General features: G+C 38.3%; 1 protein-coding gene and 1 long non-coding RNA gene across 2 annotated transcripts in view; both read left to right on the top strand.

Annotated features, from left to right (window-relative positions):
- Positions 1 to 17,889, top strand: part of LOC122653468 — a 38,308-nt gene extending 20,419 nt beyond the window's left edge. The window contains exons 2-3 of the mRNA XM_043847310.1: positions 10,748 to 13,958; positions 17,545 to 17,889. Of these exons, the coding sequence (XP_043703245.1) occupies positions 10,748 to 13,958; positions 17,545 to 17,889 (3,556 nt within the window). The remainder of the gene's footprint in view (positions 1 to 10,747; positions 13,959 to 17,544) is intronic.
- Positions 17,890 to 18,667: 778 nt separating this feature from the next.
- Positions 18,668 to 19,051, top strand: LOC122648604. Its single transcript, XR_006331102.1, has 2 exons — positions 18,668 to 18,730; positions 18,845 to 19,051. It is a non-coding gene; the product is annotated as an uncharacterized LOC122648604 (long non-coding RNA).
- Positions 19,052 to 20,548: the final 1,497 nt, after the last annotated feature.

The following is a 20,548-nucleotide window of genomic DNA, read 5'->3' as shown; positions in this document are numbered from 1 at the left end:
TCCGGACAAGTCTTAAAAAGATAAGGATCATCCCAAAAGAAATATTTAACCTGTGAAAAGAAACGATTCTTATCTTGGGTGGACCAATGTGTAGGTGTCAGACCCGTAACCAAATAATTAACAATGTCAGCAAACCAAGGTTCACTAGACACTGCCATCAGATACTCATCAGGAAAGTTCTCATTGACTGGAGAGTCAACAGTCAAAGAATTAGGCAGCCGGGATAGATGGTCTGCAACCAAATTTTTACACCCTTTCTTATCCCTAATTTCAAGATCAAATTCTTGCAACAAAAGGACCCACCTAATGAGGCGAGCCTTGGCATCTTTCTTCTGCACAAGATATTTGATAGCTGCATGGTCAGTATAAACAATCACATGTGATCCAACCAAGTAGGGCCTAAACTTCTCTAAAGCAAACACAACAGCTAAAAATTCTTTCTCAATGGTGATATAATTAAGATGTGCATCATTAAGAGTCCTATTTGCATAATAAATCACATGGAGCAATTTGTTGATTCTTTGCCCAAGAACAGCCCTTATAGAAAAATCAGAGGCATCACATATAAGCTCAAATGAAACTGTCCAAATTGGAACTTGAATAATGGGGGCTGAAGTCAACGCTCTTTTTCAATTGCTCAAAACTATCATGACACTTAGAAGAGAAATCAAATGGGCAGTCCTTTACCAAAAGAGAGGTGAGAGGTCTAGCTATCTGACTAAAATCCTTGATGAATCTTCTATAAAAACCTGCATGGCTAAGAAAAGATCTAATGTCCTTCACACTCTTGGGTGGTGGTAAATTGGCTATAAGGTCCACCTTAGATCTATCAACCTTTATCCCTTCTTTGGACACAATGTGACCAAGAACTATGCCTTACTTCATCATGAAGTGGCACTTCTCCCAATTCAGGACCAAGTTCTTTTCTATGCATCTTTTAAGAACCAAAGAGAGATGATGCAAGTAATGAGAAAAGGTAGAGCCGTGAATAGAGAAATCATCCATATACACCTCTAGGAAGTGCTCTACCATATCAGAAAAGATACTCATCATACACCTTTGGAATGTAGTAGGGGCATTGTAAAGCCCAAAAGGCATACGTCGATAAGCAAAGGTTCCATAGGGCATGTGAAAGTGGTTTTGTGTTGGTCCTTTAGAGCAATAGGGATTTGGTTATAGCTTGCATAACCATCAAGAAAACAATAATATTCATGGCCAGCTAGTTTCTCTAACATCTGATCAATAAAAGGCAAGGGGAAGTGGTCTTTTCAAGTTGTCGTATTCAATTTTCTATAGTCAATGCACACTCTCCATCCCGTTTGGATACGGGTTGGAATCAACTCATTATTGGCATTCTCAACTACAATGACTCCTCCTTTCTTAGGCACAACCTGCACAGGACTCACCCATTGGCTATCAGAAATAGGATATATGATGCCATGATCCAAGCATTTTAGGATCTCTTTCTTGATTGCCTCTTTCATCACAGGATTAACCCTCCTTTAGGGTTCCCTAGAAGGTTTAGAACTCTCCATCAGATGTATATGATGTTAAACAATGGAGGAGCTAATATCTTTGATGTCAGACATAGTCCAACCTATGACTTCCTTATGGTCCTTTAGAAACTTAATCAACTCTTCTTCCTGAATAAAAGTCAAATCAGAAGCAATAATAACAGGAAGAGTATGATCATGTCCTAAGAAGGCATAGTTGAGATTGGAGGGCAATGCCTTCAACTCTAATGTGGGGGGGCTCAATAATAGAGGATTTGAGAATGGAAGTGGATAGGGGTCCAAGGAGCTCCAAAGGTGATAGGATGCTCCAGACCTCAGATAAGGGGGTATCATCAACACCCTTCAATTTCTGCATACATTCTTGAAATCCCGAATCAAAATCAATCTCAAAGAACTTATCAATATCATCGGGAAATCCTTGAAGCATATGCACATCGTCATCCATATCAGGCTGCTTGCCTAACCTAAATACATTGAAGTCAACAGAAGTATTGCCAAAAGATAATTTCACGAGACCATTCCTGCAATTGATTAAAGCATTACTGGTAGCTAGGAATGGTCTACCCAATATGATTGGGATTTGGTCCTTAAAGTTGGTAGTGGGTTAGGTATCTAAAACAATAAAATCCACAGAAAAAATAAATTCCCTAACCTTCAATAGGACATCCTCAATCATTCCCTTAGGAACTTTAACCGATTGATTTACAAGTTGAAGAGTAATTTTGGTCGGTTTCAGTTCTCTCAATCCCAGTTGTTGGTAGACATGAAAGGGTAAGAGGTTCACACTTGCACTAAGGTCCAATAAGGCATGATCAATAGTGGTATGGCCTATAGTGCAAGAGATGGTGGGGCTTCCAGGATCCTTATGCTTGGCTGCTACTGGCTGTGAGATTAGAGAACTAATGCTAGAGCCAAGAATGCCTTTTTGGGCACATTGGTGGTCCGCTTTTGGGTGCATAAGTCTTTAAGGACTTTAGCATAAGCGGGGATCTGGGCAATAGCATCCAACAAGAGGATATTCACCTGAACCTATTTGAACACATCCAATATCTTCTCCATAGAAGGAAACTTCTTGCTAACCAACCTATTTGGGAAAGGGGCAGGTGGGGTATAAATTCTTTTAGGGTTGGTCTTTTTAACTTCTTCAATAGAATCCTCTTTGGTTTCCTCAACCAAATCATCTGGTATATCTTTAGGTTCATCAGACGAACCTGGAACAGTAGGCACTTCAATGGCCTCTTCAGAAATGGGAGAGTCAACAGGAGTATGAGATGGTAAAGACTGAGGTGTACTAGCCTGTTGATACTCACGGCCACTCCTTAAAGCATAAACAACATTTACCTGTCTGGAGGGCCCTTGGTGCTGTAGGCCTTGTGCAATATTGGTTGGAGGAGCTTGGGTACCTTGCTGAATATGAACCTGATGCCTAAGATTTGGCTCAGGTTGGCTAGGTAACTTCCCTATTTCCCTCTCATGCAGGATTGTGATAAGCTGGGTGAGTTGTTTTTCCATGTTATTGTGGCTTGTCATGAGAAGAGCTATCTTGTTGTCCATCTCATTCAGTCTTGTTGCCTCTCCTGTATTGGTAAACCCTGGGGGTTGCTGATAAGGTACAAGGAGAGGAAGCCTAGCAGAATTAATAGAAGGTCATGGATGAGGACGAAGGGGAAAGGGGTTAGGAGACATTCCTTGGCTTTGTGGTGCATAGTTGGGCCTTTGGGCACCAAGCTGGCCTTGATGGTTAAAATTGGATGGGCCTGCTTGGTTCCCTTGATTCCATGAGAAATTGGGGTGATTTCTCCATCCTGGATTATAAGTATTGCTATATGGGTTATTTTGGTAGAGAGCACTTACATTCTCAGTACTGAAATTGCCCACCAAGGTGTTGGGGCATTCCTCAGAAAGGTGTCCAGGGGTTTGGCACCAACTGCATACCGACATATGGTTGACCTGGCTGACCGAATTAACTGGTATAGACTCTTTAAGAACTATGGATTCCAACTATTTTATGAGGTGTAGACACCACATTTTGACACCTTGAAAGTATGTCTTGGCAATGATGGTTAAGGACGTAACTCGTGTGGTGACTGAATGGCAAGAATTATCAAATTACCCCTACCCCACCTTTTGTAACCAACTGTCCCAAATAGAGCTTAAACCCCTAACATAGCCGTATTTAACCATTTTAAGTCCACATTTGAAGTTTCACCCAAATCCAAAATCCAACACCTTTGTGAAAATGATCGTTTTGCCCCTGGCACGATTCTTGGTACCTATACCACCCGATTTAGTCTGAAACACTTTGGATGACCTCATTTGGTCATATTAAGCTTTCACGTAAAGTTTCGGCCAAATCGGGTAACTTTTGTGGAAAATGACCGTTTTGCCCCTGGCATGGTTCTTGGTACCCGAGCCACCCGATGTGACCTGAAACCATTTGGATAACTTTATTTGGTCATATTGTGCTTACACATAAAATTTCATGTAATTCTGGTATCTTTTGGACCTTGATTGATGTGAAACACCACTTATGTGTTTTTCTTGATATCCGTGCCATTTTTAGGAAAAATTAGGCCATATCTACCACACGGATGGAAAATACGTGTTGAGACCTTCGCGGCAATATGTGGTGCATCAAAATTGGCCATTCGGTTTTAAAGATATTAGCATTTGAACGTGGACCTTTAAAATAGAATCTTTAAATGGTTTATTAAAAAATAAATTAAAAAAAAAGGGTGGGGCTAACTGAGTTGACCCGAACCGAGTCAACCCAATCTGACTCGGCCCAGCTGGACTGTGGACAGGGGACAAACCCCCACCATTTAGGCTGAGCCACACAAGGCCCATCACCTATGCCCACCTGCCCAACAGGCCTAGGCACACGCAAGCCCAGGCTGCACAGCAAGCCTAGGCACACGCAAGCCAGCCCATCACTCCTTATCCTAGCCATTAATGCACCAGGGGTCTTTGAGACCTTTCCTCGAACACTTTTTTCCTATAAATAGGAGGTGTTTTAGAGAGGTTAGGGACGGAGGAAAATTAGTGAAAAATTACCTTCATGTAGTCCTTGATCCCCTCTTTCCATCCATGATTTTCTTATCCATAGGTTATGCTCCATTACTGATATAAAATTCCGTAAATACCCCTTCTTCACCACTCTTGCCATTCGGCGCAACCACACTTGGAGCGGCTTTTGGAGGTTTCCGGCGATACTTACGGTAAAAAAAAAGGTTACTCAAGCTGAACCCAGGCACTTCCACGCTTCAAGGGTATTTTTCCATATTTTTTACTTATTTCTAAGTATTTGTTTTTATTTTCTTTACAACAAAGGTTGTTTTTCAGTTATCAAAATGTTAAAAATAATTCAAGAGTGATAAAATATGAAATTTTTAGGGATGATGCTTGTCACTATGTTTGACATTCATTAATTTTCTCAAGCTCCAAATAATTTTTTTTGTGATATTTTTGCCCCTGTAAAGGATTTCGGATTATGTAAAATCTGAACATGTGGGTGGGTATTTGGACAAAAGTGTTATGACCATGTTAAAGATCATATTTTGATTAGTGGGAATGGGCTCTGGTTTGATCCAATTCGGATCTGTGATGGGGATTTTGTATTTTTCTTTGTTTTTCCTTCTTTTTTAGCATTTCAAAAAATATTAAAAATAATATAAATGCATAAAAATTCACAAAAAAATTATGGAATACATATTTCATCATGCTTGATTTTATGGAATCATTATCCACTGACATGCATGTTTGATAGTTTTTATACATTTCCCACCTCATTTAGGGGTATAAATATCATTTTTCTAATTATAATGAAAAATTCTGGAAAAATAGGAAAAAATGTTTTTATGCATGACATGCTGTTTTAGAATGGTTTAGGATGTTTTCATATGCATACGTGACCATCATGCTTGATAGATATGCATACAAAGTCATTTGCGCCCTCTAGGGGCATTTTGGTAATTTACCAAACGTGGGCCTAGGCTATCATTCTGGAAATATTATTTGGTGTGTTCAGTCATTTTAGGATGTTTAACATCACTTTCGATGCCTACAATGATTCTAAGGGTCTTTTAACACTTTTGCCATTTTGCCCTTAGGGGCATTTTGGTCATTTTGTGATCAAACCTTGCTTAGGACCTCGGAAAGGCTCCTGTTACTTTTGCCGCATGTTTTAACATTTAATAAACATGTTTTAAGCATAAGTCAGCATTTTCATGAATTATCATGCATTTTCTACATGTTTGCCATAACAGGGGCATTTTGGTAATTTTTATCACCCCACATTTCCTTTCCATTTCATGTGCTCTTGATGATCCAAATGCATGATGTTAATGTTATTTAATCATGTTTTGCTTATTTACAGCATTTAAATATGATTTCATGTCTTTGTACATATTTTGGCCCTTTAGTGGCATTTTTGTAATTTTGGCTATTTTGGCCTATGAGCTGTTTTGCTTATCAATATAATTGTCCTTCTCCATGATATAATTAGATTTGGTTTTCTTTTTTACAGTCAATCATGTTTTAGACCATAGAGTTAGGTCTAATTTAGGTAAAATCCATTAATTAGCTTAACTAGGATGCATAATGTACATAACCATCTAGCCTAGTGATAGTAATCAGGATTAAAACATTAATCTTAATTAGCCTAACTAGGTTCATAAATTTCAATTAAGATAATAAAAAATCTTCAAAAAAAAAAAATAGTTTAATTAGGTACATAATATGTATAAAACAACAGTACACAACAGAGTTTGGTCTAGGAAGACCGACCGTCGACTGGGCTGTTGCTGGGTGCCTAACACCTTCCCAGCCCGTGACTTGACACTTACCCAGAGATCTGGGGCAGACCATCCATTGAGTCATTGGAGTTAAATTAGCGTCCCTTCTGCGAAGGAGGGGCACCATTCATGGGTCCTAGACCCTAAATCTAGGTGGCGACTCCCATTTTCCATTTTCTTTCTTTCCCCCGAGATGCACGCTCAGCGACCCTCCATCCGCTGCGCCTACATGAGGCTGTCAAGTTTGGCCTCCTTGGCTGGCATACCCTCAATGAGATACCCCTTAGTGGTCCTTTCAACCTCTTGGGAAGATTCCCATTCCCTAGTCTTATCAGTCAAGTTGGTTAAGAATATCCATGCATCATTCTCCTCAGAAAAAAAAGAAGTAAAGCCTGCTGGACACATAGATTCTACAAGTTACTTGGTCTGATAATCAATGCCCTCATAAATAATTTGGCATAGCTGCCACAAGTCAAAACCATGGTGAGGGCATTCTAAGAGGAGGTCCTTGAATCTTTCCATGAATTTAGAAAAGGACTCATGTGGTTTCTACCTGAACTAGAGGATGTCACTTTTAAGCTTATTGGTCTTGTGAAGAGGGAAGAATTTTCTCAAAAAGACAATGGTGAACTCATCCCATGTATTAATGGAGTTTGTTGGCAGTCCATAGAGCCACTTCTTGGCCTAGTCTTTCAGGGCAAAGGGTATAAACCTAAGCCTAACTGGATCATCAGTCAAATTCTGGACCTTAATTAGAACACAGACCTCCTCAAATTCCCTAAGGAAGAGATATGCATCCTCATTAGCCATCCCATGGAAATGGGGTAGCATGCTGATGAAGTTGGTCTTGAGTTCATAGTTATTCCCTATAACACCAGGCAGACTAATGCAAGAGGGCTGTGCAGCCCTGGTGGGGTAAAACCTATCCTTAAGAGTCTTGGGTTGTTGGTCACCCATGGTCAAAGGTGGTAGAAAAGGTGATCTTCTAATAAGAAGATTACTTGAATCACGAGTCCACACCTTAACCACCTAAACAAATATGAGGTCTCCTTTAGAAAAATTAAAGAAAAATCAAACACTTAAAAAACAAAAACAATAGAAACAAGAGGGAGCCCAAGGTAGATAGTGCATCTCTATCCCTCAATAAGCAAAATAATGGTTCAAAAGCTGTAAGGATGCCATATAGGTTGACAGCAAGGGAACCCGTATAGTCTTCTATAGCCACCTACGTGCGACTCCAATATGGATTCTGATGTAGAATGGAGGTCTACTATATGTTTATGCTTCCAACACTCTCATTATGTCGCTTTCCTGTTATCAAGAGTAGTCATCTCCAAAGATAAGTCACATGTCAATCCACCCAACCAAGTCAAAATGTAGCGTCATAGGTAACTTAATCCTATGAGGGACACCAAAAGATGGAGGGTTGAAGCATATGAAGGACTTTAGATTGGGCGCACACTTTTTGAAACAGAAGAGAAACAAAAAGAGGTTTTCAAAAACTGATTTTTTTTTTTTTTTTTTCGAAAAAAAGAAGAGAAAATAATAAACTAAAACACTTCAACCTACTTAAAAATCAGATAAATAAAATGGACAATAATCTCTCCGGCAACGGCGCCAAAAACTTGTTTGAGTTAAAATAAAATCGTAAGCGTACGGGTCAATCGTAGCTACGGGTCGAACACGAGGAGATATACGCCACTCTATTTAACTAACTTAAAAGTAATGCAAAGTGAACCAAATTAAAGTGTTAAATTAAACTAATTAAACTAGCGAAAATCAATGCATCCTAACTCATAAGCATCTAGCAAAATTAAGGGATTAAATCGGCGTCCTAACATATGAGCATCTAACCTATCAAACTAAAGCGAATTGAAAGGAATAAAAATGCAGCCACACATACTAACCACATAAAAAGAAATAAGGGAATAAAAATGCATCCACAAACCACAACCATATAAAATTAAAATAAAAGAAATAGAGGGGGAAGAAGAAGAAGATAGAGAGAGATAGAGGAGATGGAGAATAAGATTGAGAGTTTAGATAGTAAAACCTGGATGTGCTTGCATGAATGTAATTGAAAAGTTTGAATACTTGCATAAACTTATCATGGCCTCCTCTTCTAAATCTTCAAGTCTTGTCATCAACTTAAGAACTTAGACTAGAAGGCTTAAAACCTAAACTAGAATTAAGAAATTACAACCCAATTGAAGAGTTAAATTGAAATTAAAGCATAAACTAAACCTATTATGACCATTAACTAAAAATCATAAAAGCAAACTAAAACTTAGAAAAGCCAAAAATCACAAATTAGAAGGAAAAGAAGAGAAGAAATTTCACTAAGTGAATGAGCAATTTTTACAAGAGAGATAGGGGGTATTTATAGGTAGAAGAGAGGAGAAGAGAGAAGATGGAAGTGTAGGAGAAATATTCCCTAAGAAAAGAAAAGATTCTCTTCTCTTTCCTCTTTTACAATGCCTTGAATCCTAAGAAAAAAAAAAAATAGAAAAAAAAATAGAAAGAAGAAGAAGAGAAGATTGTTTACATAGACCTTCTATTTCTAGAAAAGTAAACTTCCAATTCTAACAAGTGCTTCCTTTTCTTTGTAGATATATTCTCCAAACAATAAAATCAAAGCATCTTTGATTTTTCAACCTTCTATAGATGAGAAAATATAAATCTATCCCAAGTAGAATTTCAAAAGTGCCCTTGAGAAGTTGGAGGAGAGAGAGAGTAAGGGTGATGACTAGGATTCCTTCAAGAATAAATAAAATATCCATTCTGTCCTTCAGAAAACGTGGAGCATCGGATGCTTATATAGGCCTCACCATTGTGTTTCTTGCGAAAAATCACCCAAAATAGACCCAAATTTCGTCCAATTCGGAGTTGGGGAGCCCAAGATATCTCAAGTTGAAGTTGGACTGTCCAAAGCCTTCCAAATGGAATCTTTCGGGTACAGTAAAGTAACTTCTGATAATTTAGTTAAGGCCCTTGAAATCTGAACTTCCGCTTCACTTTGTCCCCGTCCGACTGTCAATAATTATAAATAAACCCCTACAGACCATTTTCGCGCGTCGTTACGGAAACGGTCATAACTTCTTCGTTTCAACTCGGAATCAAGTGTCGTTTGAACCGTTGCGAAGCTGACTTGATGGGCTATGCATCCATACTATTAACACCTCTAGAAAGCTTATAAACATCTCCTTAGCATCATCTCCTCCATTTTCACAATAATTCACCTAAACCCTGAAAAGCACAAGAAAGCACCGAGTAACTCTGTCCAATGTGGTAAAATGTATGTTTGATGCCCTAAGATTTCACACATAAATGTGCTCATCATTCAGTCATGGAAAAATAAATTTTTTTCAAAATAATTTGAAAATGGCTTCTCATTATGTCACTATCAAAAGTTTTCAGTGTCTCTCACATTTTCTCGAGTACACATGTGAAGTGACATGATTTACCCTTGTTGTAAGGAAAAATATGAACTAAAAGACAAAAAAGTAGGGTTAGGAGGTCATAAGTTCAAATCGCCTTGGAGCCTATCTATCAAGAATAAAAAAGTAAAGTTACAAATTATTGGACACTTTAAGAATGTGTTTGGATGTAATGAAAAGAAAAGGTAAAAAAAATTGCCATATAGATCCAGTACAATTTTCTTGGTTTTCACAAGAAAAGTTCATGGGATTGATGAATTCAGTGTCGGAGGGGTGAGAGATCACGAGGAGTCTCACCAAGAATCGTTATCACCTCCAATTCTTGCCCGCTCCAATTCTCTCCAATCCCTCACATAGGAGCAATAATGACCGAATTTTTTTCGTGTACGGTTCCCTGACCGGTGCGGTTCCCTAGTTCCTCTCATAAGAGGAGGGTGGACCCCACCTGGGCAGACTGTTCGGTCAGGTGCTCCGGGTGGGTCCCACCCCCCTCTTGTGAGAGGAACTAGGGAACCGCACCAGTCAGGGAACCGTAGACAAAACCGACTCAATAATGACAACCTTACTCACTGCCCGAACACACTGCCCAAGGTGGAGTAGGGTGGTCATTTATGCTCCTATGTAAGGGATTGGAGGGAATTGGAGCGGGCAGCGAATTGGAGGTGATAAAAATTCGTCTCACCAACACCTTATTCGCACTCGATAGGCATCCCCCCCCCTTTCTTCAAAGAACCACCCCCCCTCCACACTCACGAACCCACCTCAATTTCTCCCTCTCATCTCTTTTTTTTTGTTTTTTTTTTTCTGTTGCAATAAAAAAAAAACTTTCTTTTCCTTTGATCTCTTTTCTTTTTGAGATTCTTTTTTTTTTTTTATCCATTTCTTGACATACAAACACAGCGTAAGGAGTGTCAATAAGAAAATCCCTTTCTTATTGTATAAATTATAATTTATTATATTGACCCAATTTTTGTTAAGTTTATTTCTCTGTCGTTTAATGTAGAACTGTACATTTTGACCATGAAATACTTCGCTCTAAAGCCTGTTTAGATTCAGTCCAGAATCTATTGGAGGAAGAAGGGTTCTCAGAAGAACTGTTTGATAGGGAACTGCAGGCTCGCAAAGAGTATGACACGGCTATTGATCTCCAAGAGAAGCTATGGAGTGAAAAATCAAGAGATAAATGGCTGAAATATGGGGACAGATGCACCAAGTATTTCCATACTGCTACACGATCTCGACGCATCCGTAATGCCATTCGGGAGATTATAACAGAGGACGGATCGGTTTTGAAGGATGCAAATGCGATTGGAGACCACATGGTGGCCCACTTTGAAAGCTTTTTCAAAGGAGGGGCGTCAATCAGAGATGAGGAGCTGTTGGCTGTAATACCTTCTGTAGTTTCAAACATGGATAATGATATGCTAACCTCGATCCCATCACAGGAAGAGATTAAAGCGGCTGTGTTTGATTTAGATCCGAGCAGTGCTCCAGGCCCTGATGGATTCTCTGACACTTTCTTCAGGGTTTGCTGGGAGATTATTGGCGTGGAGGTGTGTAGAGGTATCCAGAACTTCTTCAAGGATGGAATTATTACAAAAGGTGTCAACTGTAATTTTATGTGCCTGATTCCAAAGGTTGAAGGCGCTAATAGAGTGGGCCAGTTTCGGCCTCTATGTTTGGGGAATTTTTTCTTGAAAATTATTCCAAAAATAATGGCTACGAGACTGTCTTCTTTATTGCACAAGTTGATATCACCTGAACAAGGAGCATTCCAGAGGGGAAAAGTTATTTTTGAGAATATTGGGGTTGCTTCGGAGCTAGCCAATATGGTGGAGATAAAGTGCAGGGGTGGCGGCATGGGTATGAAGTTGGATGTACAAAAAGCATTTGACACTCTTGAGTGGGGCTTTCTATTCGATGTACTTGGTGTCTTTGCTATCTCTCAGCGATGGATTCACTGGCTGCACCAAATCCTCCTCTCTACTAGAATTTCAGTGTTGATTAATGGAGGGCCGGCTAGTTTCTTTGGTATGGAAAGGGGATTGAGGCAAGGCGACCCGCTGTCCCCTCTTCTATTTATTTTATCTGAGGAAATTTTGTGCAGAGGCCTTAATGCGCTTCGCGAAAGAGGATGTCTTAAGCCATTGACAGGACCTAGACAGGTATCCACTCCATCTCATCTCCTTTATGCTGATGACCTCTTCATATTTATGAAGGCAGAAATAGCAAATGTGAGGCGTGTGAAACAATTTATGGAGGCGTACAGGAGGTACTCGGGTCAAGTGATCAACCTAGCAAAAAGTAAAGTGTTCCTGGGGAGTATCTCTAGCACTAGAAAGTGGCGCTTGGAGACGACATTGCAGATTCCAGTTTGCACTTTCCCTACAAAATATTTGGGAGTAATCTTGAAGAAGGGCAGAGTTAAGAGTGACATGTTCCTACCACTTCTGGACCAGTTCAAGCAACGACTGGCAGCTTGGAAGGGACGCTTACTTTCCTTAGCAGGACGCATTGAGCTAGTTCGGTCAGTGATGTGCAGCATTCCAGTACATAATTTCTCTGTTTATTTATGGCCTGCTGATGCAATTTTAAAGATGGAAAGATGGATCGGAAATTTCATATGGACTGGAGAAGCTGATTGCTCCAAGGTGATCACGGTGAAGTGGGACAATCTATGTAAACCCAAACGGGAGGGGGGTGTGGGTATCCGTCGGCTACGGGAACTCAACTTGGCGCTGATAGCTAAGCTGGCTTGGACGATTAGAACTGATAAATCGACTTTTGCTAGCTTCCTGAGGGGGAGGTTTGTGAAGAAAGATGGATCGCTTAAAAATTCAGTAGGGTCTTCCACACTACTGCCAGGTCTTCAAAAAGTTTGGAGTTTTGTCCAATCGGCTGAGCGGTGGGTTGTAGGCAATGGCGACTCCATTAGCTTTTGGTATGATAAATGGATCAATAACCAAAGCATTGAGGACCTGCTACACCCGAATCAGATCCCTAGCTCACTTTGTGCTAAAGTTGCAGCTTTTATGGAGGAGGGGCGATGGACGCTGCCAACAACAATGGATGCTGCCCTCCAAAATGTTTTCAATATAATCCAAGGCCTGAATATCAAGCAGTCAGATAGGGAGGACTGTCGCTATTGGGCCCACTCAAAATCTGGAATATTTTCGGTAAAGACGGCTTGGGATGAGTTGAGAGTGAAAAAGGCAAAACCTGCATGGCATTGGGCTGTTTGGAATAGGGATCTTCACCCTCGTTCTTCAGTATTTGGCTGGCGATTGGCACACGGTGCGTTGCCAACAGACAACAAAATATGTAGTAGGATGATCCCTATGGTGTCCAGGTGTGAACTGTGCTTATCGGCCGACGAGTCAGAGCAACACCTATTTATTGATTGTGTATTTTCTGGACAGATTTGGAGTGAAGTACTATGGCTCTTCAATGAGACTTGGACTGGGTTCCCCTCCATTGAGCTGCTATTCTCCTGGTGGCGCAGAAAGTTTAGAATAGTCCCCCTCCCTAAGGCGTGGGAAGCCATGCTCATTATTATATGCCAGCAATTATGGATGGAGCGCAATAGGCGCCGCTTCGACAACATCAGAAGACCTTCATCGCAAGTGACCAAACTATGCTTTAGAGAGGTGATGAACTGCTACAGGGTGCAGCGGGTGCAAATAAAGTCTATCCAGGACCTGGTCATTGCAAGGACGCTACAATGTGTAATTTCAAATCCCCCGACAAAGAAGATCATTGAGGTAAGGTGGAGACATCCCCCGGCTGGCTGGCTGAAACTCAACATTGATGGGTCGTCACTGGGCAACCCAGGACCGTTGGGGGCAGGGGGAATTATTAGGGATCAGCATGGTAATGTTATAATTTGCTTTGCAGACTATCAGGGAGTGGGGTCCAACTACATGGCTGAGTTGGGAGCTCTACTAATGGGAGTTAAGAAGGCGCAACAGATGAATATTGAGAACTTATGGGTTGAGAGCGACTCGAAGGCGGTGGTTTCAGCAATTCTCTCTAGATCAATTCCATGGAGCTTCATGCAAGCTTGGTGGTCTATTTCATCCTACCTTGATATAATCCAGTGGCGAATAACTCACTATTTTCACGAAGCAAACTCGACTGCAGATGCCCTTGCAAATCATGCGGCCAGAGAAAGGACTACTACCTTTTGGAGTACCACACCAACCTTTGTTGCACAGGTGGTTAATTGGGAAGCTATAGGCAGACCCCATTACAGATTCACTTAAAACGTGCAGTGGGTTGGATACACCCAATTAATTATTGAATGTTTTTGTAAGAAATCCAACATCTGCCATGTCGGCAGGTGGCTAGGACTTTCTTTGTAGATTCCAGTCTTTCCATGTAACACTATTTTATTTCTTTACTTAATACAAATTTGCTGACCTTTAGCCAAGAAAAGGATTCTTGCTTTATAATTCAAATTTTGACTCTCTCTCATGATTAAATTAGGTCCTAAAGGTCGGACTAATGCATACAACTCTTTAGACTTATTCTATTAAAGCTTAGGGAGAAAGTTCTCTGTCTGGAAGTGCAGCCTACGCCAGCATTCCCATGAGTCTGTCTCTCTCCCATATGAAAAGACACCTTTACCCCCTTGTTTTGAGGAGGAGAGAGATAGACACATGGGGGTACTGGCATAGGCCACACTGTCGGACAGAAAACTACTTCCCGCAAGGTCATTAGTCATTACCATTAAAAGCAATAATTCAAATTGAACTACAAATTCTAATGTAAGATTAATATCGATTACTGTTTTTGCTCAGCATAGGTTTATTGGCTAAATAAAACTGAAAACAAAGAATGTGGCATATTAGCTTGCACATGCACTCTAATTAATGGTATACAAAATCTCATGTTACCCGAAGGACGTAGATCAAGCCCCATGTAGAGACCGATAGGGAGAATTCTGGTGAACGGATGCAGAATTTGCCTCGATCAATAGGTGGGCTCTGTTCCTGTTGCAAGTGTAGGAGCGGTGTCGGCCCAAGCAGTGAGTAGGTGGACATCATCGTCGACATGTCCTCTCTAGGTGTCAAAATGAGGTATCTACACAAGGACGCAGGGAAATAGTTTCATTTGTTACTTTAGTTCTCAATGGTGCAACTGGGGTTGAGTTGGTGCATCCCAAGCCTAGCTAATGCAGCAAATTCGTGCCAAAAATTAGGTTGGGCCTGATATCAACCAAATAAGCCCATCCCAAGTCATACCCATAAGTAACCATTAATGAAACCCAAAATTAGGTTGGGCCTGACGATGGTTTGAACCAATCCTCAAGCCTAAACTTATCTTCACTCTGTCACATTGTATGCAAACCCTCATTGCTATTATTCTGATGTGGAGCTGATGTAGTTGTTAGAAGTATAGTGAAGGGAAAATAAAATTTCCAGTTGTAAATTGATGTAAGTGAATGAAAGTGAGATAAAAGTGAAAACAGAGAAGTGTTTAATGTGTGAATTCAAACCGTTTAAAAAAAAATGCTTATCACATGAGACATTTAAAAAATACCTTATTTATTGGCGCATTTTACATGATAGAGCATAACAAAAATTCATACAAAATCCTTATAGATAAACGATTTTTTCAAAACTAAGTTATTCTATCATAATAGACATAAATCTTGTATTTGATTACACTTTACCGTCATGATTTTCTTTCTATCCTTCTTTTTCAAGAGTAAGATTGTGATAATGGAGCCAATTGATTACGTTACTGTCATAATTTTTAGTAGATCCATCTTTTTCAAGAATAAGTTTGAGATATTGGAGCCAATTGACATACAACTCGTCCATAAGAGGAAAATTTCAGGTAGAGTTTCTCTAATTTTATAGCAATACCAACCAAGTTAGACTATTTATTTATCACGAGTTGAATGACTAGCCAATCCTTCAATTACATCTAAGTTGATGAAATATGTTTTTGGATAAATAAAAGAATTCAATTAAAAATAAAAACAAAGAAATTATTCAAACTTGTCTACTGAAAATGATAATTTTAGCTAAAATATAAAATATGTTAATCTTTACTTTGAATTAATCTACCATAAAAAAATGATAAATTAAATTTCTAAATGGAAATTACATATAGCCCAAACACCTATTCTATATTGTCATGGCCAGTCCTTAGCCTTGACTTGGACTTATGTTTGGACTTCTATCCCTTTATTTTCAATGGTTGAACTAAAGTTGCAAGTTGCGAAAGTTGAATTCTCAACCAATCAATACTCAAATTTGATAGATGGATAGGTAGTGATTAAGAAAACTCATATCATCAAAATTTGAGCCACAATGGAACTGTCATGTGGCAAAATATTTGAGTAGTCAAGAGAAACTTGTGGACTACCTAGGAACGGTTGTCACATTATTAATTAGATGATAGTTTTCAATAGAAAAATCTTCTTACTCCTTCCTTCTTTTCCATATTTCCTTCACATCTCTTATTCTTTCCTAAATGAAGTGTGTGGGATATGCTTTATGCTTAGCATACAAAATAATTGCAATTAGTGTAAATGAAGTGCCTAGGTTACACTACACTTCATTTTAGTACTAATCTCCACATTCATGTCCTTTTAGAAACAATGAATAAGGCCATTGTCTAGTCTGAATACATGTGATATTAATCGTATTTGAAATTTGATCATATGATTATTTGGTTAAAAAAGAAAAGAAGACGGATACCACAAAATTTTGGGTACAATAACGTTCATGTTCAAAAAACTTTTCATTTAAGGATGAAAATTTTGAGATATGCTTTATATATAAAATAATATTTATAATTCAATCAACATCTAATAAAAATAGAAAATTGCATTTGTTTAATAATTCAAGTAAATATAATAGAATAGAATATTTTCCTACAATCTCATCCATTATGATGGTGTAACTATCAACCTTCTAAATGTAAGCAACTCATATTAAGAAACCCTTCATAAAAAAACTTATATCATTCTCTAACTAACTATACGTTATTACCTAATTTCCTTTATATGAACCTTGTCTTGTAGCAATACTACATATCTATAGCACGAGAACTATCACGATTGGTTGGAGTATGTCAAGCTCTAATTATACAACATTTTGTTGAATCTAGTTTAGGTTTAACCACAATCAAGTGCTTCGATCAAGAAGAGAGGTTTATGGAGACAAACTTCAAGCTGGTAGATGGGTATTTTCGGCCCAAGTTTCATTTCTCTGGTGCAATAGAGTGGTTATGCTTCCACATGGATATGTTGGCATCCATCACATATGCCGTTTTTCTGATTTTATTGATCTTAATGCCGAAGGAAGTATTCAATCCTGGTAAAAAGTTGAACTTGAGATCTTATAAAACCATCAGTTAGGGCAACTATGATTAATTGCTCACATGAAAGCATGTTTTTTAAATTTAATTTGTTTAATTTCTTTTTCTCTCTTGAAGGTGTTGTGGGTGTAGCAGTCACATATGGGCTTGGTTTTAGTATGCATGGGCTCATATGAGATCTTTGCGGTCTTGAGAATAGTATCATATCTATTGAGAGAATATTGCAGTACACCTGTATCCCTAGTGAACCCCCTCTATTGGTAGAAGAAAATAAGCCAGGTCATGAATGAGTATCACAAGGAAAAGTTGACATTGTTGATCTACAAGTAATTTCCCTAATCTAGGTTCTTCAAGTCTTTATCTTCTTACTTATAATGGAACTTTTAAAGTCTAATGTTTTTGGACATTGTTCTTGCTCTTATGAAATTCTGCTAAGCTTTATGATTTGATTATTTAATATGTTTGTAGGTCTGGTACGCCCCACATCTTCCTCTTGTCTTGCGAGGTCTCACATGTACTTTTTCTGAAGGGATCAAGATTGGTATCGTTGGACGAATGGGAAGTGGTAAATCAACTCTCGTACAAGCTCTCTTCCACATGCTTGAGCCTACAACCGGTCAGATTTGGATGGATGATATCAACATTTTCAAGATTGACATTCATAACTTGCGGTCAAGATTGAGCATCATCCCGCAAGACCCAACAATGTTTGAGGGGACTCTAAGAAGCAATCTTGACCCACTTGGAGATTACACTGATGAACAAATCTGGGAGGTGGGGTTTTCTTTTTTTCATTCGATGAATACTTTTTAATCAGTGACAATGATAGGATAGACATATCTAGTTACTGAAGATTTGCACACAAAACAAACACAACAATTATCTGATGAGGACATGTATCTTGAACTCCTTTCTCATGGTCATATTTTTTATTTTTTATTTTATTAATTTTTAAAATAATTTCATTAGATGCATTGGATCACCTTTGGGCTAAGTTTGAGCTAATATATCCTCTTAGTTAGGACCTACGAAGTGCACTACTTTTGCTGCCTTGTTTTCCATTTTCAGTTACACCCCTTGCTTGTTCGTTTCATCTTTTGGTTAGCTCATCTTTAATGATCAATTATGTATCATCTTGAATAATCAAGCATGGTCGTAGGTTGACATCGGTCTTTTGTTGTCTTAAAGCTTTAGATAGATGCCAACTTGGTGATGAAGTTAGAAAGAAGGAAGGGAAGCTGGATTCTTCAGGTTGGTTCTTGTCATATAACAAATTTGCCTAACATCAATTTATCCATGCACAATCCTTCAAAATAAAATTATTATTGTATGATGTATTTAACTTCTAGTGCAAAACCAATCCCCAACCCCAACCCTTTTCCAAAAAAAAAAGTAGAGAAAGATAAGTTAATGAAAATAAGACCCTAAAATAGCTAACCCATTTTCATATGGTGGTTGTCATAGTGACTGAGAATGGAGAGAATTGGAGCATGGGTCAAAGGCAACTAGTATGTTTAGGATGGGTGTTACTCAAGAGAAGCAAAGTGTTAGTACTCGATGAAGCTACAACATCAGTGAATGTTGTGATTGATAACAATCACACATAGGATAACATCAATTCTTGATATCAATATGGTTCTCCTCCTCGATAATGGTTAGTAACTAGTAATTAGCACACCACAAAATGGGTTCTGTTGACTTTGGTAATATGTATTCTCATCTTTGTTGCTTGCCTAACCAGATTGACATGTTTTCTTGTATTAAGCAGGTCATATATTAGAGTAAGATTCCCCAGCCAAATTGCTAGAGATCAAGTCCTCGTCATTTGCAAAGCTTGTTAAGGAGTATACTCGAAGATGTAGCTCTTAGTTTTTGAAAGAGTAAATGAGTAAGTTTTGAATGGTCATGTGTAAACATGTTGCATTAGATTGAGGTGGATTGATTTTTTGAGTATAACAAAAATTTGTTGGGAGAAGACAGTACAATAGATATCAAGACTGCCTGTAATCATTAGGTTGGCATTGTCATTCATTTGAAGTATTGGAGGTAAAGGAGAAGATGAGAGGGGAAAATCTTTTTCTTCGTGCATGTTTATAAAACTTAGGAAAGGTTTTAGTAGTCTAATGCAAGTTTTAAGTAGCTTATTTTTTCTATTAATACTAACCGATACATATCATATCTTTATGGTACTAATACATTTTGTACCTATACGATGCCTAAAAGAATTTGATACATTCAATACATCTCTTACAAACTGCATAACACGACTCATGATTGTAAAATACTTAAAAAGAGCTCTTATAAGGCATTTTAATCAATTTTGTTTTGACAAAATCAACTCGATTCTTTGCTTCTACCAGCAAAAATGACTCTAATATTGTCGATTTCATCATCATTTGGGGATTAAATAGGTTGCAATAAAGGATCGAAACCAGATTTGCTCGAGAACAATTATTTATTAAAACTTTGAATTTTTTACTAAAATATTGATTTTTTAGTGTTAGTTTTTATTTTTGTAATGGATCACTAAATTAGTGAAAAACAAACTAAATAATTGTATCAAACTAGTTTCACCCCCACCCTCAATGATATGTGCATCTGATCCATAAATCTTCCCCAAACTGAAAATGACATATTTTTGGTATTAGTTCATGGAACAAACCTCATCCTTAATATATAATCAATGGAATGCAGTTATTTTGTCGTACTATGCTCTTCTTTTTATATATGATATAATTATATTACTTAGCTATAGTGTTTATGCTTCAAAACTGTATTTTGTATGCATACTAAGCATTTTTAAACATTCTTGACCATTTTCATGTGTATCTTTAACATATCTTACATCTGTCCGATATGATACGATATAATTATATCTCTTTTAAAATCACCCTTCCGATACAATACCCTATACCCATGGTTTGATGTATCGGTATTAGATACGTACCAATATTGCAAGTGACCAATCTCGATACCATGCTGATACTGTATCGATGACACGGTATGAACAAGGGGTAAAATTGTCAAAAAAATCATTTTTTAAAGGAGAATCAGGGGCATATTTGTCTGATACGACCGATCCATGCCGATACCAATTTGATACTATATCAGTTTCTAAGTCAATCAATACCTGTTATGATACCGTGCATTAAAATCATGTTGATACCTGATACTGATATGATACCCAATATCTGATACCGATACTTTAAACCATAGTGGCTTTGACTGACAATATCTTTAGAACGCCACAAATATCTGCGAAGAGCTGAAAATTTTGTGGCTAATTAGAACCTAGGGTCTCCTGCTCACATGTCAAGTTTGAGCTAAAATGGAGTTGGCCAAGTGGACAAAAAAAAACTTTGAAAATTCAATTAAAAAATGCTATGTTTTTTTTTATAAAAAATAGGCTGCTGAAAGAATAAGTAAATATGCCAATAACATGGGAGGGTATATGCATGATCCATGACTAAAA

Source organism: Telopea speciosissima, chromosome 1, assembly GCF_018873765.1.
Source record: "Telopea speciosissima isolate NSW1024214 ecotype Mountain lineage chromosome 1, Tspe_v1, whole genome shotgun sequence".
NCBI classification, from domain to species: Eukaryota; Viridiplantae; Streptophyta; class Magnoliopsida; order Proteales; family Proteaceae; genus Telopea; species Telopea speciosissima.
Note: the sequence above shows the minus strand (reverse complement) of the source record. Positions and strands in the feature narration are given on the sequence as shown.